The 25,881-nt window shown below is 47.2% G+C and overlaps 1 protein-coding gene across 1 annotated transcript in view; it reads left to right on the forward strand.

Moving 5' to 3' along the window:
• SGSH (N-sulfoglucosamine sulfohydrolase) overlaps positions 1 to 25,881 on the forward strand; it is a 205,879-nt gene that overhangs the window by 84,899 nt on the left and 95,099 nt on the right. The window contains exon 2 of the mRNA XM_069655196.1: positions 20,377 to 20,537. Coding sequence (XP_069511297.1) covers positions 20,377 to 20,537 — 161 coding nt within the window. The remainder of the gene's footprint in view (positions 1 to 20,376; positions 20,538 to 25,881) is intronic.

The raw sequence follows: 25,881 nt of genomic DNA on the forward strand, positions 1-25,881 counted from the left end.
CGCACAAGCCCTCACTTAAATACACAGCTCCATTCTCCGGCGCGCCCAAACCCGCCATCACAGGCGGACAACACCAGTGACCAGGAGGACCCGATGGATCTGATGGACTATGGCGCACCACTGAGCAATACAAGAGGCTCAAACAACAGCCGAGGAATATTGATTACAGCCCAAATGCATTGTAACCGAACGTATCACACAGGTCTGCCAAAACGGGCGCACCATCGCAGGTCGAAAGCCGCCCCCCGGAAAACCAGTGCTAACGACTCTTGGGACACCGAAACTGAAACTGAAACGGAGGACCAGGTGTTCTGACCTAATGACCAGTTGGATGTGCCTCTCGTGGGCAAAAGGAGTCATGCGGCAAATTTCATGTATCATGACTCAGAACTTGACCTTCGAGCTTGCCCAGACCAGACGGCGGCTGACGCAGTGACCAGCGGAGGAGCAGACCCTCACCAGGGCTTGGCTCTTCACACTGTAAACTCAAATCTGACTGCAGGCAGCCTCTCAGAGCAAAGCGAAGTCAATCAGAGAAATTCAGAGTCTCTTGGCGTACCCGCCAAGATGAGAATCCTGGCACCTAAGATCCTGTTTACCAATGGAACTCTCAACCCAAAAATAACGCTGGAAAAGCGTCCCTTAAAGAAACAGAAGAATGCTACCCTCAAATCGCAGAGGGGCCAAAAGGGCTGCCTAGCTCCGCTGATCTCATCTTCCCTGAAAGAATAGTTTATCAAACAGCACAAAAGAAAATTAGGCCAGGAGCCTGAGCTGTCGGACGCACAAATCCTACAGGCTATACAAGACCATTCCCCCCTGACCAAAGCACGCAAAACTGACTCAAACCATCGTGGGCACCCCCCAAGCTCAAAATGCTTCCTAAACCAGATCCAGCCCCGACTCTGAGACCAGAGACAGAGAGTCCGCCACTGCCAACAGTCCCCCGTACTGAAGTAGGGCAATCTCATAACACGGAAACGGGAGCCGGTTCAATTACAAGAGAAATCTCAAAAGATGGCCTGAGCTTGGACCAGAGACCTACCATAGTACTCCCAAATTCATCTTCTAGTGCAGGAACAGACAAGTCCAACCAAGACCACCGTCTCACCCACAAGGCAGACCACTATGCATGGACCCGACTACATAGTCAAGGGAACTCGAGTAGAACGTTGGAAGAAAGGCCACACAGCAGTCAAGATTCCACTTCTATCTCAGAAAGGAGGCTCTCCGAGAGATTCACGCCGTTCCAAAGCGATAGAGGCACAAATACGCCCCTCAAAAACAGACGGCCAAGTGAAACACCGACTACGTCGGAAAAGGACACCCCGTCAAAAAAAAAAAAACAGACCTATTGTCTATTATGTCAGCATTCACAATAGCTTTAAACCCTTTCGGAAAGCTATATGAATCAATCCACGAATCCCTGAAAGACAATACAACAATGATCACCGAATTGAAGGACAAACTGATTTTCATTGAAGGATACCGAACTGCCACTGAAAAGAACTCGAACAATGCATACTCAAAAATGGAGGAAAAAATAGAAAAGCTGTCTGAAGATTTTAAGAGCAGAACCAACTTACAACATACTAGTGCATCGACCATAAGCAAAGACTTGCAGATTACTCAGAGCGAGCAGATCAAAGACTTGACCCCAATATTTGCAAAAATGCCTTCAAAGCCAGCTTCAAAACTTGTTCCCCTGACTACTGGTTCTACATCTACAGGGAGTACCAAGCAGCGCAAAAAGTGTAATTTACCTACTGCGCTCTTACGCACCCAAGAAAATCTACTAGAACCTTTGCTTTCACCAGGCCTCAATCACGGGGTGGACTCCCCGGCGATTCAACGGCCTAAAAATAAAACGCAAACGTCATCCGCTCAAGCTAACGCAATCATACTGATAACTAATGATGATCCAGACTCCTCCTCGGAATTGCTGAATATATCACAGCACCTAACTGCTGCAGGACCAAATTTGTCACCTTCGCCAAAGGCAGGAGCACCACCAAAGCCAACGGAAAAAACTCTCATCACAGAAGTGGAGCATCTCCCCCAAGTGGAAAATAAACGCAAGGCCGAGGATTTCGCAGACCACACCCAGCGGCCTTGTTCGAATTCCCCAAGCGTAGCACTAGAGGCATTAAGAAACCTAAAGAAACCACAAAAAACATCTGCTCATGATCCTCCACGAACTAGTGATCCAAGACCAGATCGAAATAACAGACATGGCAGACCACGACTTCCATCTCGAAATGAGACTAAAAGACCTACGACAGCCTGCCCAAGGAAAGAAATAAAGCTGGCAGCGACGTCGCTCTTCAAGCTGTCACAAACCTCGGCAAATAATAGCTACCTAGTTCTGAATCGAAGAACAGTCCTAAACGTACTAGAGAAAGATGACAAGCTTCGCCATCTAAGAACGGACAACTTGATACTTGTCGAACCCTACCACCGCGAGCACAGAGCTAAGGCGTACCTACACATAGGAAGCAATGCCTTAAGTGAACTTTCCACCGAGCTCACAAAAGATCTGCATCACTGGGGCTTAACATTACACCTGCTGCAGAAGCCCGACCCCGCCTCATCACATCGGGGTAGGGACACAAGGGAATCCTCGAGTCAGCGTAGAGACCCGTGCAGAGAAATGGACACGCTAAAGGACCCCAGAAGGCCTTCACTTCCAAACAGAAAGGATCCGGAGTGGAAGTCCCACCACGCCGCCCACGCAATGAATTGGACAGACAACAACCATGAAACACCAAAAACCCAAAAAAGACCCACTGAAAGTACCCGGAAGGAAGCGCACACGGAAATAAAGGGGTCCTCGTCAAGGCGTGAACCGAACGAATCGGCAATCATAAGAATTAGCAACGATCGCAAGGCCCCGCACCTACGAAGACTCACCCAACCGGACCTCAGATCCATCTAAACAAGAGCATATTCCATATGGCATCATGGAACACTAGAGGCCACCGCCACTTAACTACACCGAGCGATTGTAAATTTGAGCTCATTTGAGCTGATGTGGCTCCAAGAAACATGGCTCCTGGGAAAACCATCCATGGACGGATTTGCAATTGAAGTCTCGCCCGCTTCCAAGTCTATTTTGGGCCGTCCATCAGCAGGCCTACTGACAGCAATTTGCCTGGGTTCGGGGATTCCACCAAAGGGGAAAATCGCAGAAGAGTACGGCATGCTAACTACATTGACCTCATGGTTCCATCAAGACCGAGCCTGTGACTCTTGGATAAACTCCGAATTGGGTATAATTCATTTGTACTGGAACCCGGACAAAACAACCATCAGAGAATTCTGTATCCTGGTCGCTAACACAATCGACGACCTAACTGTCGACAGAGAAGTGCCAAACATCATAATATGTGGGGACCTGAACGCTAAATGCGGAGAAAATTCAGCCGACAACAAAGGCCTTATGACCACCTTGCGGATGGATGAAAGAGGGCGAGCTTGGTACGACCTAATGAAGACGAGAAAATTCCACAGCGTGTCGTCCCTCCAAGAGAAGAAAATCCAAATTCCAATGTGGGAAAGGCCAGGCTCGGCTGCCACCCTCGACTATATCTTTATTACGGAGGGTTTGATTCCATATTTTGCAGTCACAAAAACAACTGAGAGCGATCATAATCTACTTCATATGTCGTGGGGGGGGCTGTCCCGATAAAACTCCTCTACACTCCGGCCATCAGTCAAACCTAAACCAAAATCGACTATGTTTAACACTGGACAATGTTAAATCTTTCAAGACCAATTTAACCACGAAATTTGCCCAAGCAAGTTATGACATGCCAGAAGTTCGACCTGAATATCTAACTTTGCTGGACCCTCACAAAGTGAGTTTCACAGGCAAAAACCATAAACAGCAAACTCATAACCACACGTTCAACTTGGAGGTGGCGGAAAAAACGACGGAAAGTGAACAAGTTAAAAAAATTGGCATCAAGAGCAGAATCAACCGAATCGTGGACCACGTACCACTCCAAACACAAGCGTTACAAATCCTGGCACAAGCAACAGAGGCAGAGGATGTACCAAAATGATGCCGGAGCTATGCTACACACCTGGGCCTCAAGAAACACGAGAGACTTCTGGTCACTGTTAAAGAGCATAAATGGTCAGAAGGCAAATTCACTCTCAAACTCTGTCCCAGAACAAAAATGGATCTCACATTTCACCGAGCTTTATCGACGACCTCTGAACTCATCTTCATCGCAATTCTCGTCGATAAATGCCCCATGGATCCACTTGTCGCACATCGAAGACATCCTGGAAGTTATGACAAACTTAAAATCATCCAGGGCCCCGGGACCTGATGGGTTAACTAACCTAGATCTCAAGAAATTCCCGCAAGCCTGGGCTCAAGCGATCGGCAAGTTATTCACCCACTGCCGGAAAACAAAACAAATTCCGAAAAGTTGGACAGAGGCAGTTTTGGTACCAATTTTCAAAAAGGGGGAAAGAGAAATCCCAAGAAACTACAGACCTATAGTTCTACTCAACATCATTGGGAAGATATTTGCATCCCTGCTGCTACAACACTTTAAAGGCTGGGCCTGTACTTCCCCGGCAGCCGACGCCTTTCAAACTGGCTTTCAAAAGGGCACCGGCACAGCGATAAACCTGTTAATTTTGAACATCTTTAAAGCAAAGTTGAAGAGTGGAGCGCCGACGGTCCACATGGCAATGGTGGGCCTTTCTCAGGCCTTTGACACTGTAGACCGTCAAAAACTATGGTCTAAATTAACTTCTTGAAAATGCTCGGGACCGATTCTTGACCCAATATTGGCACTTCACTCATCAACCTCGCTCCGAGTGTGCCTAAATCAGCAAGGGCTTCTCTCAGACCAGATTAGCACGGAGCGTTGCGTAAAACAGGGCTGCCCTTTGGCTCCAGCCCTCTTTATTGCCTTTATTGGGGACTTTCAAGAATCTGAAAAAATGGTAAGATCCTTCCCACCAAAAGTTGGAACCTCCAAAGTGTCCAGATTATGGTGCGCAGATGACCTGATCCTGATGGACCAGACAGTGATTGGCCTGCAGAGGCAACTCACAAACCTGTCTGCATACATGGAAAGCAATAATCTGCAAATCAACAAAACCAAGACACAAATTCTGTCATTCTCCAAAACATCTAAGAAGAGTCAGGCCTGGCCATCCTAGTTCTTGGACAAAACGAAAATCGACGCAGTCACAGAATTTAAATATCTCGGAGTTCAGCTAGATAACAAACTCAGCGAAAGTTCCCTTCAAAATTCGCTGTGGTCCAAGATGATAAATTTGACAGCACAAACCCGCGCAGTGGACCGCAAATTCGGAAAGTTCTCATGGACGCCGGCGCTACAGTTCTACAAATCAAAAGTAGTCCCTGCGATTACATATGGAATGGCGGCCACCCTAAACATCACTGTGGAGTTTTGGTCTAAGCTAGAGGGATTCCTGTGGAAATCGGTGCTAGGCCTTCCAAAAACAGCCCCAATGCCAGCCATCCGACGCGATCTTGGTCTACCATCCCTGGCTTCAGTGGTGATGCAAAGTGCCATAATGCTCTACAGAAAAATCCGGATGCCAAGTGCTCTCCCGATTTACCTGGTCGTGGCCGCCGAAATCAGTAAAGGATCCTGCAAGCCACTAGTAGAGTGGGTTAATAAAATACAAACAAAGCTGAAAGAAGTCAACTGCGACGAGGACCTGCTTATCTCCAATCCTGGGCGAGTTAAGACCAAACTCCTCCAACAAACTGGATCAACACAAATGAAAAAATTCTCCAGTACAAATCTTTAAAACATCTCCCGCCAAGCCACAACCAACTAAAGGCCCCCCTGAGGTACTGCGAAAAATTCCCTGACAAGGAGCTGCGGAAAGTATATATGCGTGCTCGTCTGAACTTACTTCACACCAGGGAAGTTTTGGCAACCAGAGCTCTTGCGTCCGCTTCGAACTGCCGCCTATGCGGAATTGTGGATCAAGTGGAGACAGTCCGTCACCTCCTTACATCGTGCGCAGCATTAGCGCTGGAAAGGCAGGCTTACTTGGAACACTCATTACAAAGCCGTCAGTCCTAGACAAAGAAAATATATGGTTGTGGCTGATTGCAGGTGACACCACCAGATGGTCGAGATTGGCAGCAAAATTCTTGGAACTGGCCCTTAAAAAAGCCACCGCTCCAGGCATCACTTCCCATACGACACCGGAAAAAAATAGCCTTTCCGACTATCTGACTTTTAGTAATCTTTCGAAAAAGGATACATCTCGTTGATCCAGAGTGGTGTCCTGAGGAGCCTCCACAAGACAGAAAAAATACTTTGACAGGGCTTTCTTTTGTAAAAAACCAAATTGGGTTAATAAACAAACAAAAAAAAAATTGCACTTCAAGAAGTACCCAACCAGTCAACGAATTACCCTGGAAACTGAAGAAAGTGATTGTGAATCTGATGGATCCTATCTAGGTGATGGTAGCCAATCTGAAGAAGAGTGACAGGACAAGACAAGGAGCAGTGAGCGTAACTTCGGAACTGCGCCATGATGGAAGACTGGTAAGGACCTGACTAAAGCCCATTAGACTGATAGAAGAGATGGGTTCCATTGATGTAATCATTAGGTAAGAAAGGGGGAGATGTCATGTTGTGGGTCAGCTGGCCTCGTTATGTGGGAGGGGTTTGGTTAAGGCTACAGAAAAGGAAGTGACGTTTGGTCATGGGTAGGGGAGTTAAGTACAAGAATAAAGTGGATGTCAAGCAGACGTCTTGTTGTCCGTAGCATTATTAAGAATGCATCGCACTCACCCAATAGTGTCCCCACTAAGGGAAACACTACACACCTGATATGAGCCCAGCCGTGCCTCCCCACTGCCACTAAGATCACCGTTATTACACATACCTGCCTACCCTCCAGGTTTAGCCCGGAGACTCTGGATTTTTACGCTCTTCTCTGGTTTTCCGGGGAAGAGCGTGGAGTCTCCGGGTTTTCTGCCGCAGGCCCAGAGTTGCTGCGGCTGCTGATGCCAATTGGGTGGAGACGTGGGCGGGACCCGGAAATGCCCCAAATGTGGGCTCCCACACTTCTTATATGGGGCCGTCGCAGTCATTGAAGTTTGTCACTTTGCGAGCCTGGAGCCAGCCTGCTGCCACCTGCGCCGGCCCCTTCCCACCCTCTTGATATCTTTCAGCTATGCTGCTGACCCCTTTCACAGCTTCTCTGTAAACCCATATGTTTCTTGATCACTTAAAGTGGTGGGAGGCATGTTCATGCATCCTGCCCATTGTGCCTGCGTCCTGTCTGACCTGAAGTTATGCCCTTCTGTGTTGCCACGGTATAAATACCAGAATCTGTGAACCATTTCTTGCCATGTCATTGGCTAATTGCAACTGGTTTTATAAGAACGAGAGATGCAAGGAATAACTTGTCCAATAGCCATGCTTATTGTTAGATTATTTTAGTATTATAATACCGGTTGCATAAAATGTAGTTGGTTTGTTTTATTTAATTAGCACATATACTCAGCATTTTGTTTTACTTTATGTTAACATATGGGCGGGGCATGTGGGCAGAGCCTTGTGCAAGTGGGCCGAGTCTTGCGTGGCTATGGGTGGGGCATACAGCTCAGGTGTTTTGATTTTCAACTGTAGGAAGGTATGGCACCTCAGCCAGCATTTGCAAGAGCCTCGTGACAGCTCCAACCCCAGCTCGATTCCAACAATGCCTTCCCTTTCTCCTCAGATCCAAGGGGCATGACTCAACACCTGAAAGCCCTGCGTGCCAAATACCTCAAAAGGATCGCGCTCTTCCTGAAAGAGTGCCAACCCTTGCACGCACTCCCCAGGCACCTCGGCCTACCAGTGCCCATGAGAAAAGGCAGCAAGCCGCACCTTGCGCCGGCCACTCCACCGTGTACCTGTGACCGCCTTCACGTGGCCACCCGCACCATGCCCGGCCACTCCACCGTGTACCTGTGACCGCCTTCATGTGGCCACTCGCACCATGCCCGGCCACTCCACCGTGTACCTGTGACTGCCTTCATGTGGCCACTCGCACCATGCCCGGCCTGCCACACCACTAAAAGCATCAATTGATCAGAAACAACACATCCATGGGATTAACCGCTGACCCTTCCCGAAACTTCACCGCCTGGACCTAAATATCCACGGACACTGTCCATGTGCAAAGTTTGCTGGCCCGCCGCACCACGGCCAAACATGCTCGGCGGCAACTCGTTCCCCCCTGAGAACAGCCTTCTTGGGGACAGCGTCCCTGTGCACAGTTTGCTGGCCAACTGCACCACGCCCAAACATGCTCGGCAGGAACTCGTTCCCCCTGAGACCAGCCTTCTTGGGGACACTGTCCCTGTGCACAGTTTGCTGGCCCTCTGCACCACGGCCAAACATACTCGGCGGGAACTCATCACCCCCTGAGACCAGCCTTCTTGGGGACACTGTCCCTGTGCACAGTTTGCTGGCCCACTGCACCACACCCAAACATGCTCGGCGGGAACTCGTTCCCCCCTGAGACCAGCCTTCTTGGGGCACTGTCCCTGTGCACAGTTTGCTGGCCCACTGCACCACGCCCAAACATGCTCGGCGGGAACTCGTTACCCCTGAGACCAGCCTTCTTGGGGACACTGTCCCTGTGCACAGTTTGCTGGCCCACTGCACCACGCCCAAACATGCTCGGCGGGAACTCATCCCCCCTGAGGCCAGCCTTCTTGGGGACACTGTCCCTGTGCACAGTTTGCTGGCCCACTGCACCACGCCCAAACATGCTAGGCGGGAACTCGTTCCCCCTGAGACCAGCCTTCTTGGGGACACTGTCCCTGTGCAGAGTTTTCTGGCCCTCTGCACCACGCCCAAACATGCTAGACGGGAACTCGTCCCCCCTGAGACCAGCCTTCTTCGGGACGCTGTCCATGTGCACAGTTTGCTTGCCCGCTGCACCACGGCCAAACATGCTAGGCGGGAACTCTTCTCCCCTGAGACCAGCCTTCTTGGGGACACTGTCCATGTGCACGGTTTTCTGGCCCACTGCACCAAGCCCAAACATGCTAGGCGGGAACTCGTCCCCCCTGAGACCAGCCTTCTCGGGGACACTGTCCCTATGCACAGTTTGCTGGCCCTCTGGACACGCCCAAACATGCTAGGTGGGAACTCGTCCCCCCTGAGACCAGCCTTCTTGGGGACACTGTCCCTGTGCACAGTTTGCTGGCCCACTGCACCACGCCCAAACATGCTAGGTGGGAACTCGTCCCCCCTGAGACCAGCCTTCTCGGGGACACTGTCCCTGTGCACAGTTTGCTGGCCCTCTGCACCACGCCCAAACATGCTAGGTGGGAACTCGTCCCCCCTGAGACCAGCCTTCTCGGGGACACTGTCCCTGTGCACAGTTTGCTGGCCCGCTGCATCACGCCCAAACATGCTCGCCGGGAACTCGTTCCCCCTGAGACCAGCCTTCTTGGGGACACTGTCCCTGTGCACAGTTTTCTGACCCACTGCACCATGCCCAAACATGCTAGGCGGGAACTCGTCCCCCCTGAGACCAGCCTTCTCGGGGACACTTCCCTATGCACAGTTTGCTGGCCCTTTGCACCACGCCCAAACATACTAGGTGGGAACTCGTCCCCCCCTGAGAACAGCCTTCTTGGGGACACTGTCCCTGTGCACAGTTTGCTGGCCCGCTGCACCACGCCCAAACATGCTCGGTGGGAACTCGTTTTGAGCATCTGAGATGGGCAGCTCGTCAGGATCTCCCGCAAGCCCCACTCACCAGCTTCACTTTGAACAGTGGCCCAGCCTACAGTGTCAGACCCAGCTGCAGTTTACCTCTGGTGCACAGCTTTCTCTGTGTACACACATCACCAAGGCAACATGCTACAGCAGCATCTGTAAAAGGTGACTTTGCTTCTTTTGGAGGGTGTTGGCCTCTTTAATATTAGCTAAAAAGGGGTTGGTGTTCATTGCCAAGTGGTACTGAGCCACTCTATATGCCCATGTAAATGATATGTTCTTTCAGAGAAATTCGGCTGCCAGCATCAGGTGGGGATAAGACCATAACAACTACCGGTCTGAAGAATGTGTACATGGATTAACTGGGTGACCCCTCACACTTGTGTGATCCATGCCTGCGATCAGTCATTCAGAAAACAATTCTATTCCTTGTTGGTTATAACTTGAAGTGCTTTCATTGCGTAAATAACTATGTGAAGGTTACTTCCTTTGTCTTGGGTGAATTCATGTGCAATCTTAATCCGTTATAGCATACAGATGCAGTGATGAACACCCAACAATAACCTCTTGGTGCACGTGCCTCTTGTTTTACCAAGCTAGGCTAATTAAACAATGGCCCTCATTACAAGTTTGCCTGTCCGGAAACAATGGGGCCAGTGTGCTTACTGGCACCGTTGTTTCCGGACCGGCAAACTAGGAGTCTGCTGGTGGGTCAGACCTGGCGGGCAGAACGGCACCCGCCAGCGGTCTTTACGGAAGCACCAACACCCTTATAAACGGTGCCGGTGCTTCCGTGGCTCCACGGGAATGGGCAACAACATTTTACCGGCACTTGACTTACCGGACCGCCGGGGCTGTAATGCCCTGTTTATTCCAGCAGGTCAGGCACTGGTAAATCATTACGGGTCCAGTGGCTACCTGCTGGTTTTTCCAGCACGGTCACCGCCGGAGTCGTAATGATGGCGAATATCTGGCTATTTACCAAGATAATTCATAACATGTGGTTGCAATATCTTATGTTTGGTTACAGTTTTGTTATACCATACAGTAATTGATTACATTTAATGCTTAGAAATTTAGATTACAGTCCAATCCGTAACTACAAAACCATTATATTTAAAAAAGACAGTCTCAAGGGTTATTCTTGATGCACCATGGTTCATCATGTAACGAACATTCCGGTAATAACGTTTTGCTTAATGACGCTGGTACCCCGTGTGGGATAGAGCGGAAAATAATACCTATGTACACTTGCGAGCACATTTCATAGTTGTGCTTTGGGTTTGGGGGTTCCTCTGAACGGCTATTAGTAATGTCCGCCTATTTCTTCAACAGATGGGTAGTCGTATGCCCCATGAAGGTAAGTCGGTCTTTGTTTCATAGTTTCTTGATCAGTGCTGCGATTACAGCATGTAACTTCGCCAAGAAGGCGGCAGCGTTCCACTGTGTCATCCATTTAATATTGGGATGGGCACTCTGGGCACAAATTGACCGGTTATTCCCGCTTCCTCTCAGGCACTAACGCTTACGCAGGGCCCTTTCTTAGAAAATATCCTGGAGGTTTTCACTGAAAAGTGATGCAAGGAACAGCTCTTAGTTAATCATAACCACTAGCAGTTGTGCTTGGCAGCCTTACTTTTTTTTTTTGCTTGCTGCCCCATTAGACAAGGGGACAATGCGTAAGCAAATCAAGCTCAAGCGGACCCAAAGGGGGAAGCCCAGCCTGAACTCTTAGGTCCCATCCCTGCTGCACAAATTTGTCTTGGGAAGATAGCTCAGGGGCAATGTGCTCGCCTTGGAAACAAGACGACACGGAGCAACACAGGTTCGATCCCCGGGTCTGCGCTTAGAAACCTCTGGGTATTAATTGCGTTATAAATAACATATATCATATCATATCATACAAGCGCACCAGACATGTTTCGGCCTCATTGGATGTTATTAGCAATAAGTATTTTGGGACTCTGGGTAGCAAGCTCGGACCTATGTCTTGCGCTGCTCCTACTGAGCAAAAGGCAGGACACACGATATGATATGATGTGGCATTTATAACGCGCCTATACACAAGTGTTTCAAAGCGCGGCAAGGGAGGGGGAACAGAGGGAAGACGGACAACGATCTTACTAGGCCAAGTCGCGCAAGTGCAAAGGAAGGGGGAGGGGGGAAAGTGCAGTGCATGGGATAATAGAACAACAAGATAAATAAACGGCCAGCAGGTGGCAAGTGCAGGGTGAGTGCAGAAAATAAGTGCTAGTGGGGGGACTGTCGGGATACAGAAAACAGTCCACAGGTGCAAGGGTTGCCAGGGTGGCAGTGCAGGCGTGCAACTGGCAAGGCTAGGGCCCAAGATAAGATGGATGGCCAGGTAACCAATGCAGTTTCAGTAACAGCCAGGACATTAGTTGCAGAGAGGGGGAGAGAAAGCAGAAGCAAAGAGGAGGGTTTTCAGGTGCTTCCGGAACCGCAGGTGGTTCTCCTCAGGTTTCAGGGAGGCTGTTCCAGAGGGAGGCCCCAGCCGAAGAGAGAGATCTGCCACCAACTCGTTGCTTGGAGAAGCGACTGACCCTGAGGGAGTTGGAGGCGGATGAGCGAACAGCTCGGGAGGGAAGGTATCTAGGAAGAGAGAGTTGAAGGTATTGAGGCCCCAGACCCCAGAAGGCCTTGTGGACGATGCAGAGGGTTTTGAACTTAATCCTCGCAGCCACCGGGAGCCAGTGCAGAGATTTCAGTCCTGGAGAGATACAATCCCTGGGCTTGATGCCAAGGACAAGTCTTGCAGTCCTGTTCTGGATGAGTTGCAGAGGGCGTAGAGTGGAAGCAGGCAGATCTAGAAGGAGGCTGTTGCAATAGTCCAGCTTAGAGAGAACCAGTGCTCTAGAGACAGTGACCTTCTGGGGGAAGGAGAGGAAAGGAAGAATACCTCTGAGGAGGTGCAGCTGGTAGTGTGACTTCTTAGAGACGTCAGCGATGTGAGGCGAGAAAGAGAGTGTGGAGTCGAAGATGACCCCAAGGTTTTTAGCCTTGCAGGTGGGAGCGGGGAGTGGGCCAAGAGAGGCCGGCCAGAAAGCTACAAGGAAGGAGGGAGTGGGTGTGCCAATGAGGAGAATCTCAGTCTTACTGGCATTAAGGCAGAGGTCATTGGCGGCGCACCACTCCTGGATAGAAGACACAGTCAGAGATGAGGGATAGAGAAGAGGTGGCCGAAGGTAGCCTGAAAATGAGCTGAGTGTTTCCTTCCTAAACTCTGCTTGAAATTGAGACAACCCTGTGTGTTCATTCGATCCTCCAACTACTGGTTTTCGGACTACCTTGACTATGGCATTTTTGTAATGCTGCTTCTCTTGGAATTGGTGTTTGCGGGATGCCCTTATACCATTCCTGCCCGGGGCATAAATCGTTGTCTCTCATGTGCTTCTAGCCGGAAATTAAGAGTGCTGTTAATGAGCTGCTCTTGTGGGGCCTAATCCTGAAATGAAAAGGCCTTAGAGTCATGTACCAAGAGAGCTGGGACAGCCATTTTGTAGTTTTGAGAAGTTTCTATTCTGGGTTTAAGGGTGCTTTGGGGAAACCGTATTGTATCCCACTGCCACAGCTGACCAGGTTTCTTGTCAGGCGGTCACAGTCGGTGGGTGAGTCCTGATGTTAATGATCCATCAGCAATTTGCACGGTTGGACCGATAGGCTGGTGCTTACCATTAGAAAGACGAAACTACAAATACCGCAATGCAAGTTGCTGCTAGCTTAGAAAACACAACTCTTCCCTTCTGAAGCTGAACGCTTGGGGCTGGATACAGCATATCGGCCATCTTGGCCTACTCTACTAGGGGCTACACGTGGTTTGGGGTGACTAAGACTGAGAAAGGTCTCTACCTCCAGGAGCAGGAACAGAGCAAAACGGAGGTTCTATAAAGACCCTGTCTGGCGCTGGACGCAGATGAGATGAATCGGCCCACCTCTAGAGGGCCGCATGCTACTACAGGGGATACTGTGCTCTATTACGGGATCTATTGGGGCACTTTGGGTGAAACTGCAAACCGAGGCACAAGAAAGCATTCGGTGCAGCAGTCTAACTGATTAATAAAACTATCAGATGTTCCATACAAGCATAGTCTTCAAATGAGTGTGAGCTGCAGGAAGCACGTGATCATGTGTGGGACGTAAGTGGCATCTGTCATTGAGATGTGAAACGCGAATCTAACAACCACAGTAGATAATCCGGTGCTTCAACACGTACACACTGTCCAGAAGAATGTCAAGGAGGAGTTGGTAGCAGAAACTGGTCCACAAACTGAAAGAAATTATAGGTAATCTATGAGTAACACGGGACTTCAATCCTACATGAGAAATAATAGAAACCAGAGTAGAAGGATGAGACAACGTGTCCTCTTTCTTTTGTTCTTTCTTTGTTGTGAGTAGATGATACATCTATGTAATGCACATATGTGCTCAAGACAAGTCCCTTGCTGACATTGGGCACGCTCTGCTGGACCTTGGATTGGGATTCACCCCAAACTAGTAGCGTTATACAGGGATCCGGAGTCCACCCTTCCTGGGTCGCACTAAGGCAGGTAGCAGTCACAGAGATGCTCCCCACCCCACCTTATAAATGCACTGTACCACCAAAATAGTAGACGCACATCTCTTAATAAACCCAACACCCATACTCATACCAGGGACCACCCTAAGGGAAAGGGATGTCCACGCCTCTTAAAGAATCACCTTCTCACATAAGGTTGATATCCTCGGCGAACCATTCAAGCCCCCAAGGCAGACCCAAGCATGCCGTTTGGAAATTAGATCTTCCTCCTTTTAAAGGCACAAATGCAGCAATGGTCCAAGAGATCTGGTGAATTGGGAAAAAACCTTCTCTTCTGCGAGGCATACTAACGGGTAACATACTGAGCAGCGCACTCGCAGAACCCAAACAAGGTAAAAGTAGTTTGTGTGCATCAAGTGAGTGAGAAAGTAAACATTCCCCCTTCTCCGAACTGCACTAGCAGCCACGAGATCACAAAACTCCACATTTCCCACGGTGGAGACGCCATGGCACCAGGCTGCTATCCTGAGTTAGCAGAGGATTTCCTGACCCCAAATGCATATGTTGATGGAACCGAGGGACCAGGATTAACACAGGCAAGGGCAGCAAGGGTGCAAGTGGGAGGGAAGGAGACGCCACTTGTCCTTGCCCTGACTACATTCCAAGATGTCAGCAGAGCATTATGTAATCTCAGGACAGCCCTCTTCCAAACCACATGGTCCAATCACAAGTGAGCACAATCTGCCGCATGCAGGTGTTCTCAAAATCCTCAATCACCATCCATGGGAAGGGCTGCTCCTCTTACCCTCTCCCATGCACCCAAGCCCGTTCCATCCATCGCTCCAGCCCCTCCACATCCCTTCAAAGTGCTTTAACATTAACTACTTTGACTATTTCTTTAAAATGTTCTTGTGTGAACGTCTCCCCATTCTATCTCACTCAAACCCTATTTATATGGGCTGGACTTGCTTATAAAATGTAATATGGGGCCACTTTGAAATACATTTTCAGGCCAATTTAGATTGTCATGCCACCTCAGGAGTAGGAGGGTTTTTGGGGAGCAGAGTGGGTGGATCATCAAAGGAAACGGGAACCTAGTTTGGAGTTTGGATGAGAAGAACCCTCAGAGAAACAGATCCAGAGAGGAAGAGGCGAAAGCCCTTTAACATCAGTGTCCAGGAAAGAAGTGTGCGAGATACGCTCAATGGCAATGAGAGAGCTAGAGGGGGAGATACCATCATTGTACCTGTCGAGGTGCGAGGAAAAGAGCTACCCAGTAGAAGGAGAGTGCAGGAAGGTTCTGCTTCACCAGATCAGTCCTGGGCAATATGTAGAGTTGTTGAGAGAAGGTACAAGATGGTGCAATCTCACTGGGGGTCAGGATGCATATTGTAGTTGTGATCAAAGAGCGGGTGTCCCAGTGACAAAGGCACTAGAACAGGGATATGGGTGCCTGATGACGAGCACCGCAGGCCCCACCCTGGATGAGTGGGCCAGTGCTAAGAAGGCTCACCCAGGGCTTTGATCTACAAGAAGAGACCTGCAGACTGGTCCAAGCCAGGAGCAACCCAGCCCCGAAAGGCCTTCCTAGGTCCATGCTCTACAGACCAGGGTTTGAGAACCCTCCGAAATCCACAACCGGAAGACAAAGACAAAGGCAAGGGTTATCAACTAGACGTTCAAGTTGGTGTCGAAGGACCCCCTCTTGGAAAGAACTGAGGTAATAGATTTCTTTGTATATTTCTGAGTAAGAAACTGTTCTGTGATTATTTTTGTTGTTAATGAGGGAATAAATCCTTTGTTTGCTGGAAGCTCTTCCCGTGTCAGTATTTTTGTGCCTCACATTCGTCCACTATTGTCACAACGATATATGTCATGAAATACAACTGTTGCACAAGGGATGATATCAGAAATGTTAAAAATGCTTTCATCCATGTGCCCCCCCACCTCTTGTGCTGAAAATCTTCTCCCACCTAAGATTATTTTAGAACACAAAGGTCTCTTTGCCCCATTCTTAACCAGGTTTGTAAACTCTCTTCTTTTAGGGACAGTCGGGTTCCTGCCGCCTTAAAAACTGTGATGGTTACCCCCCTTCTGAAAAACCTAATCTCGACCCCAAGGAACCTAGTCATCTTAGACCTATTATGAATTGTAATTTTCTCCTGATAATCCTTGATAAAGTTGCCACCTTGCAATTTCAGATCTTTATTTAATTCCATTTAATCTTTCATGAAAGACAATCAGGTTTCCGGCTTTCCCTTAGCACTGAGACCACTCTGGTGGATTGGCAGACGCATCTGCTGCAAATTATCGATGAGGGAAAACCAGGTCTGCGGATGTTGCTGGACTTGTCGGCGGCATTCGACTTGGTGAACCACAATCTCCTCAACACTATCTGTGATCTGGGCCAGTGCAGGGATGAAGTCATTGGATGGTTTCGCTCTTTCCTTACTGGTAGAGAGTAATGGGTAAAGTGGGTCCAGGCTTGTTCCCCCACCCTAGCTCCCATACTGTGTGGAGTACCACAGGGAGCCTTTCTCTCACCCCTCCTGTTTAACTTATAGATCAGATCTCTTAGTATACCCCTGGGTGTGCTGTTTGCAAATTACGCTGACGACACCCAGGTGGTTATTGAGCTAACAGGGAACTACAATCAAGATCAGGACAATCTCACATGAGTGTATAATCGCATAGAATCTTGGATGGTCGCAAATTGGCTCTGCCTAAATGGAAATAAGACAGAGCTCCTGTTGGTGGGTTTTCAGCAGGCCCTCACAAAATTGAGCTCCTGTTATAAAGCCTTTAACCTAGGCCAACATTCAATCTTGGTTCAGAAACAGGTTAAAACCTTAGGTGTACAGATTGAATCCTCCTTCAGTGCTGATGCCCATGTCCGCCAGCTGTCTCTCACCTGCAGTTATCACTTGCGTCTACTCGGGACCCTGTGCCATTTTATCTCTGAGAAGAACTGCGCCGCTGTTGCCTGAGCTACTGTATTTTTTAAATTGGACTATTGTATTTCCTTGCTGATTGGAGCTTCCTCGAGCAATCTGAGAAAATGTCACAGATTGCAGAATGATGCTGTTAGCATCACAAAAAGGATCTCAAGAAGATGCAGCATCACATAGCATAGAAGGGCTCTATCTGCTGCCTTCGATCTGGTTGACCACCAGATCTTCACTCAACACCTCTCCTTGGCTGCTGCATTCTCTCAGAATGCCACTAAGTGGATCCAGTCATTTTTGTCTGACAGGTCGACTAGGGTCTTCGCCCCCCACCGCGGCTGCAGACACTATCCCAATCACATGTGGAGTGCCCCAAGGCTCCTGCATTTCCCCCACACTTTACAATATCTTCACGAAGCTCCTCTTTGACCGTCTTGACGATCTGGGTGTCAGCTACACTAATTATGCAGACGACACCTAGGTCCTCATCACTCTCACTGGCAGCTATGAAGAGGATGCTGCAAAGCTTAATAAAATCTACTTAGAAATCCAAGCCTGGATGGCCACACACAGTCTTTGTCTCAACGACGATAAGACAGAACTGCTTATCGTAGGCTCCCAGGCTCGCCTCAACAAACTAGACCAAAGGTATCAATCCTTTACCATTGACGGCAACATCATAAAAGTCTCCAAAGAGGTCAAAACACTAGGTGTGTACCTCGACTCCACCTTGTCACTAAAAAAACAAATAAACTCCACCATCTCAGCCACCACCTACACCAATAAATTGATTAATTCCTGTAGGCCTTTTCTCTCCACCTCTAGCTGCCTCACCTTATCAAGAGCGTTGATATTGTCTAAATTAGACTATTGCAAAACACTCCACCTAGGCACTACCACAAAAAACTTGAACAGGCTCCAGATCCTGCAAAATAATGCACTAAGATGTGCCCTTAACCTCCCGCGCAAGGCTCACATATCCACGGCCAGCAAAGAAGTCCACTGGCTCCCGACCCGTGACAGAATCAAGCTAAGAACCCTGGTCATCACCCATAAGTGCCTGTCACACACCGCCCCTCGCTACCTCTCAGACAAATTCGCTAGACATTGCTCCACTAAACCCACCATAACCCCTTACCTGCACCAACTAAAGATCCCCAACTATAACCTAAAAACAGCAGGAGGTTCAAGCTTCCCAGTGCTCGCAGCACAATGCTGGAATACCCTCCCTCTTGCAATTAGATTGGAAGCCGCATTCTGGCCATTCAGAGCCATGGTGAAATCATGGTTACTAGCCTAAACATCCAATCTCTCAATGACACGTTCGGCCAGCCGCCGTTTGCCACCATGTAGTAATGTTCACCCTGGCTTTATCCAATTCAGGACCACCCTGTAACCCGGTCCTCATTCTCCACTGTAACTATCTTGTACACTGTTCTCTGTATACTTTATTCTTGTATGTAACTACTCAGAGCCTGGACTAATGTATGCTCTGACTGGTGTATTAAGGTGGTTGTGTAACGATATGTAACTCTGCTGTGCACATGATTATGCGCCCAGCTACCTGAGGGTTCGGACGCGCTTTATAAATAAACAAACTAAACTAACTTGCTTCGAGTGAATGAGCGTATTGTCTTTAAGAGCCTTACCATTGCTCACCGATCTATCTTTGGAACTGCTCCTAAGTATCTAAAGGCTTGGATGTCTTTGTACATCCCAAGTAGAACGTTACACTCCTCAACCTGCTCCATGCTTGATTGTCCAACTTTCAAGCGCTCAAGGGGTGGAGGTAGATCGTTCCCGGTCAGAGTAGCAAGATGCTGGATCTCCATGTTTCCTGCCCTTCGACTAGAAGTACATTTAGGACTGTTCAGGAAATCTTTGAAAACCTTACTGATCCTAACTGCGCCCAAACCTCTTAATAACTGTTCATTGTTGTACCTGTCTTTGATGGTCGGTCCCTGCGTGTAATTGTGCGCCCTGATACCCGCGGGCTACTCGCACGGTATAAATAGATAAAATTCAACTAAAATATGTTTACTACCATTAGATTGGCATTGGACCCCTGTTTCCTAGGGATGAGTAGTTGGGCTCTGGAAAAAGATCGGTTTAACTTTTCTTCTTTTCCTCTGCATTCTAAAAGCTATAATATAGAATCTCCTTTCTATTGTGGTAAGGTATTTGTCCAGCTAAGTGGGAATATTTCTTCTATTCCCATCTGTGGAGGCAGATGCAGAGTTCCCAAAATGTTCTATGCGCAGTGTGAAATGTTCAGCTAGTTCTGCATGTTCTACTCCCACAGTCCTGCACTACAGGTCTTGTAGTTGTGTATTTATAGATGGGGAAAATGAAACTACCTTGCAAGTACCCAGTACAGGAATTGGTCCGAATTTACCCAGATCCAGAATGTTCATCCCCCTCCAGGAAACCGAATGCTCAAGCACGAATCAACCTACACCACTTACCCTGCACCCACAATCATCAGCTGTTCCCGGCACTCAGAGGCTCCCTTTGAAGTGCAGAAGAATGCTGACTAGTTTGGGTCTTTTTTATTTTTGTTTGGCATTTAAGTGGGAATGCTAGTGGCTATGGTCTTTGGTATGCCCCCTAAGAGGTGCACATGTTTAATGAATAGAAATCTGAGGGGTGCATAAAGCTGCATGACTTGTGGAACATTGACTGCAAACAGGTGACCATATCTTGCATTTTCTTTCACTGCGTTATTTTCAATCTTAGTAGCACAGTTGTGAAATGTAGTGGACGTTTTTTGGGCTCACATTGCATGCTGGTAATTATATCTTTCTAGTCAATCATTCTGTTTTTATTCGAAGTTGTTACTACAACAATTTATATTGTCAGGTTGGTTTATTATGTAATTTGTGCATTTTTCAAGTGCAGTAGCCAATGTTTTTTTAACACTGTTTACATGTCTATGAATTGCTTACTGTGCCTTCACATCACTACAACCAAATGAGGTGGGTTCCAAGACTACATTTTATCAATTTCTAGCACTGCAAGTACCAGTCACATCTTAATTGGGACAGCTTCCTAAGATAAGCTGATAAAACAACTATGTCACAGATGTAATAATATAAATAATCAAAAAGGTTATCCTGACCTATGTTTATATTTGTCTCTTCTCTCCTTTCCATCACAGCTGACGATGGGGGCTTCGAGAGTGAGGTGTACAACAACACTGCAATCAAAACCCCCTTCCTGCGCGCCTTGTCCCAGCGCAGTGTCACCTTTCAGAATGCGTTCACCTCCGTCAGTAGCTGCTCTCCCAGCAGGTCGGCCATTCTGACGGGACTTCCACAGGTAGGACGCCACCGTGGCTAGGCAACCAGCCATACAGTATGTTATTTTTTATTTTTTTTATTAAATGATATAGTTTATATATAAACGTTTCATTTATACCAGTCATACAAAAAGATTTTCTCTAAAGCACAGAAAAAGATTACAAAAACAAAACGGGAACAGCATCATAATCCCAGCTCTAAATGTAGCAGCAAAATCAATTAAGATCATTAGTCCGCTTGTTGTCCAGGTCTAATATGTTGGAAATGAATTGCGTGAGCGTGAAAATTGATTTTTTATCTTGACCGCTCACCATCTGATCCCATCTGGAGGAAGCCTCTAGTTGATGAGTTGAAATCCCGAAAAAAGTACCAAACAGGGCTCTCTTATGGGCAAGCGCTGGACAGACCATAATTAAACGATGCGATGTTTCAGGCACATCAAGAACCATAAATAAGCGACAGTGTCTTTCTGAAAGTGGTACTTGTCTAATTTCAGATAGTCTTTCTCGTGTCGGAAGTATGTTCAATCGGTTGTTCAAAAATGTATCTTTGGGTCTGGAAATAACCTCAGATATATAGGAGGATCATTGATGGCCCGTAAATCGGCATCACAATGAATGTTCATGGCGTACTTTGATTTATCTTTGAATGTCTTCAGCCAGTCATTCCTTTGCAACTTTACTTTAGCATGTTGTGGACGATGTATTAACATTTCAAGAGAAATGTCTTCATTTACCAGTTTCTCTTTCAATTGTTTAATCCACAATTTCAATTTGGTGTTATTCAATGCGTCATCCGTACTCCGTAATATTTGGATGGCTGGTGTTTCTTCAGCTGCGAGCACTTTTCGCAGAAAATCCAGTTGTTTCCACAGGACTATAGAGGCCAAGGACTGTGTTGCGATTTCGTACCTTATTCGCGGCATTGTAAAGTTCTTTGGCAGTCGTAAGATTTTTCGCCAAAATGTGGCTTCTAGTTTTTGCCAAGTAATATTGCCTGCACCTAACATTGCTTCGCTCCCATAAGTGATGCTGGGAAGACCATAGACTTCCTGTTATGTATCTTTTTTACTTTAAACCAGCAGGAAAGGAATTTGCAATAATACAAAAATTGCATACCCCAACCCAACATGGGGGACAAGGTCTTCTCTGCTGAAGAACCTATGAGGAGCACTCCCATAGAATAGATCAGCTGATGATAATTACTTATCCTGTACTTTAGCTAGTTTATCCGCACAAGAACCGCCTTCACCTTTCTGCTTTTAACGTTCACGTAAAGGCTGAAGGTTATATTGATATCAGTTAATATTTCTTATTGGTATATGAAGGATATTTACTTTCTAAACCTCCTTAGGAAGACCTGCCTATATTTAAAAATCAAAAACCCTTCGATTTCTGCGGCCTCCCCACGCCTCGCAGCACCTTTAAGCACCTTTAAGTATTATAAAGTCTGCTCTTGCGTATAAAAAAAATGCAGCAATTGCAATTTACCATCGCAATCTGTAATTAATTTCCACCTGGGTAAATGTAAATATTTCTGTTTCGTTCATTAAAAAAAAAACTGTACAGAGGTGTTCCATTTAATTATAAGATCATCATCTATTCATTTTTAATGCATTCAACTAGAAGAGTCATAACTATGACGCCATTGTTCTGTCCTGAGTGACCCTCTCCACTGAACCACTCCACCATATGCATGTTTTTATTATTGTATTCTGAAATGTTTCTGTCTGTATTGTAAGGTAACGCGTAACCAGATAAGTAGTCTAAGTAACCTACGCCGTGATACCTCGGGAGTTGGCTATGTAACAAATGCAATAAATAAATAAAAAATAAAGAATTCAGGGCACAGCAGGTCTTGGACATGTTTTGTTAAATATCTATGGCTAAGGCACAGTGAGATTATAATTATAATAGTTTTTTTAATAACGCGCTTAATACCTACCGGATTGTAAGCACAAGACCGGGAGTCTAACCTGTGTTGCTATGCCATTACCCCTGAGCTATCTTCCTCCCCTCCCAATCAAATGATTTGGCCAGGATCACACACTTGAATTAAGTGGTGAAGTCGGGATTTCAGACGAGTCTGCAACTTAAGCACTTGACTGCACTTGAGGCTTATTTGGTAGAAGTATGTGTTAATGTTTTGCTTTTAAGAATATTCTATATTATAAAAATGACTAGAGGAGTACAGAAATCCACACAGAACAGCTTGACAAATATATAATAGAAAAATACAAAAAGATTAAGCAAAAACAGTATAACTGTACATTTCTACTCCTGTTGCCCCTCTTGAATACAGGAACACACATTTCAGACTACCAGTAATACAATCTTAAAAATGACCCTTAGGTTTTGCAAACATACTCTCAACGCTTAAAGCCCCCTAACAAACACACGTGAACTGTCTCTCATTTCAGAAGGATAGCTCGGGAACATAGCGTTTGTCTTGGAAGCAAGACTATGCAGCACAACACAGGATCCACGCTATAAAAAAATAACAATTACTTGTCATTAATTATGTATTATCGGAGGAATATCGGCAGGAGCAGGAAGTCTCTAATTGAAAACCCAGAGAATGTTACAAAAAGCATTATTTGATCAAGATTGGATTGACACAGAAGATGCTGTTTACAAATATAGGTTATATGGTAAACACTGTGTTGAGAGCAAAAGACGAGGGGCCATGTTAACTTATCTTCAAAAATTTCCGTCGGACTCTGCCTGTACTCCATTCTTGAGAATACGGTTGAATTTGTTACCAACTAAGGAGTTTCTGGAGGCCAGGAAACCAGAGGCTAACCGGGATTACCGATGTAGACTTTGCCTGTATCCACTTGAGTCGCTCTTCCATCTTATTAGGAACTGTCAAGGAATGGAAGATGCTAGAATAAATTTGATGAAAAAACTTTTTGTAAAATATATGACGTTAACAGAGTTGGAAATCTGGTCCTATTTATTATTAGAGACCAGAGTTTCAGTGACTTTTGCTTTGCTGGAGTTTAAGATTATTTTTGCTAAAATTGAAAATATAGTGAATGTTTACGAAATTTAGTGACTTATGGAAATGTGGGAGTATTTCGCTTTGATATTGTATTTAAGAGAAAGGGTCTTGTTTTGCTTGTTTGTTTGGTGGTTGTTCTTTTTTATTGTTTGTTGTTTTTTATTATTTTCTTCTTGTTGTTAATGTTTAAGAATTGTATAGCTTAAAGGTTTCAATTAGAAACTAAATGCTAATAAATACAAATAAAAAAGTAATAATTATGGGTTATTTGATATAATGGAAATGGGGGACAGTTAAAATGTTGTCTTTAAAAAAGGCATAGACTTGGATATTTACCTGGTGCGAAATAGGTAATGCCCCCTAAGTTCTTATCACTTATCATTACCAAGGAGAACTTTGGCCCACCCACCGCACCCTTACATAATTCCTATTGCAGGTTTTCTCATGTGTTTTTTATGGATTGTCGCAGGCGGTTACTCAGGCGATCAAGCAGTACCAAAACTAACCATTACAAAGAGATGTTAAGTGATTAATAAACAGCTTAGGGGGGTCCCTGTGAGCTTTGATGCTTGAGCAGCAGTGTGTCTCCTATGACCTCTGCCAGTGAAAGACACTGGCCGCATTTTTATTTTTGCAGCTCCTAATAAACCCAGAGATTTCCTGCTCTTCCCTGGGGACCCAGAGATGAGCATGAAAATCCGGATGCTCCGAGACAAATCCGGAGGTTAGGCAGGTCTGCCCTTAGGTGCTAAGGGCGTGTGTGTTTGTCCTGAATTTTCATAAGGAATCATTGTAGGCTACTGCCGTCGCTCGCGCATTAGTTAAGTGAGCGTTACAGGCCATACGTTGCTGGTGAGCCAGACTCGTTGGTTGTCTGGTACAGTATGGCCCGCTCCTTCCTGCGCGAACTAGGCGCACGCTTCCCTTCAGTCACACATGTGAGGCAGCAATTTCTTCCCGGGTTATGTGAGCCCCGCTCTTCTGATGTGCCACAACTGGAGTGTTTCATCAGTCGCGGAATTCATCTTTATCCTACAAGGGCTTTCGCTACTGTTCTCGCAGGCCTACGCACTTTGTTTTTCGCCCTTGCAGCAGCAGTTCTCCGGCTACTACTATCCGGAGCTTTCTTGGTGTGGACAGCGACCTCCAGTACTTCAGCCTCATGAGCCTGCTTTGCTCCAAGTGCTTGCCTCACAATGTCCCCACCTGCTGGCAGTGCCTTTCTGTCAGTGACTCGGTGGTCGGACATTGTTTTATTGGGAAGGCTTCCAGTTACAGAGAGAGTGGGCCACATTACAAGTCCGGTGGTAGCATTACAGGCCCGGCGGTCTATGAAGTCAGGCGCTGGAAAATGTAATGTAATTTCCTGTTCCCATTTGAGTTCCATAGGATTCAATGGGAATGGGGACCACAGAAGCACCGGCACTGTTAATAACGGTGCCAGTGCTTCTGTGAAACCCTCCGGCTGGGTGCCGTTCCGCCCGCCAGGTCTGACCCTGATGGGTGGGACAGCACCCACCCGCAGACTCGTAGTGTGCCGGTCCGGTAACAACGGTGGTGGTAGTCACCGTTGTTACCAGACCTGCACACTTGTATTGAGGCCCAGTATCTTTTCCTGACATTTCGACCTATAGAAGTTTGGAGGGTTCCTTGCAGTCTGCATCATCTGCTGCAGTTATGGGGACATTTCCCAGGGAAGCATATGGTGTGGCCCCCTGAAAGAAGGGTCTAAGGGCCCCAGGGCTTAACAATGTTGAGGGGCCAAGCCCCCCCAGTCCGCCTCCTTCTCCTTAAGAGAAATAGCAGTAAGCAGAGGCCACTAGTATGGTGACCTGGAGGAAGGGGAAACAGGAGCCAAATGGGGGCTTGTGGACAGGAAGGGGAGTAAGCCCCCTCCCTTGTGAAATGCCCTGATTGGAGGACAAATGCATCTTTGCACCTTTAACAGGTGACATCAGAGGCCCCATTGGGGCCTCTAAATAGTGGATGCACAGGGGAGAGCAGCCTCTTTCACTGTGTAACCCCCCTGCTGCAAGGAGAAATTTGACCCACCCACCACACCCTTCCATAATTTCTATTGTGGGTTTTCTCATATTTTTTTAATGGATTGTCGCAGGCGGTTACTCAGGCGGTCAAGCAGTACTGAAACTAACCTGGCGGAGGACAGCAATGACCAGGAGTAAGTAGCCCCCTGTTAGCCCCACACAGCGGGGGCTGGCAAGGTCGGATACAGAAGGGCACCCCCACCCCCGTTTGGTTGTTAGCTTCCTGCCTTGGCTGGTGGAAAGAAAAGCATAAGAGTGCTCCCCGCAGCTCAAAAGTGGTGGCTGTCAGTGTGATTCGCCTTGAGGGAGGGTGGG

Source organism: Ambystoma mexicanum, chromosome 3q (genome assembly GCF_040938575.1).
Source record: "Ambystoma mexicanum isolate Mex_15411 chromosome 3q, UKY_AmexF1_1, whole genome shotgun sequence".
Classification (NCBI taxonomy): Eukaryota; Metazoa; Chordata; class Amphibia; order Caudata; family Ambystomatidae; genus Ambystoma; species Ambystoma mexicanum.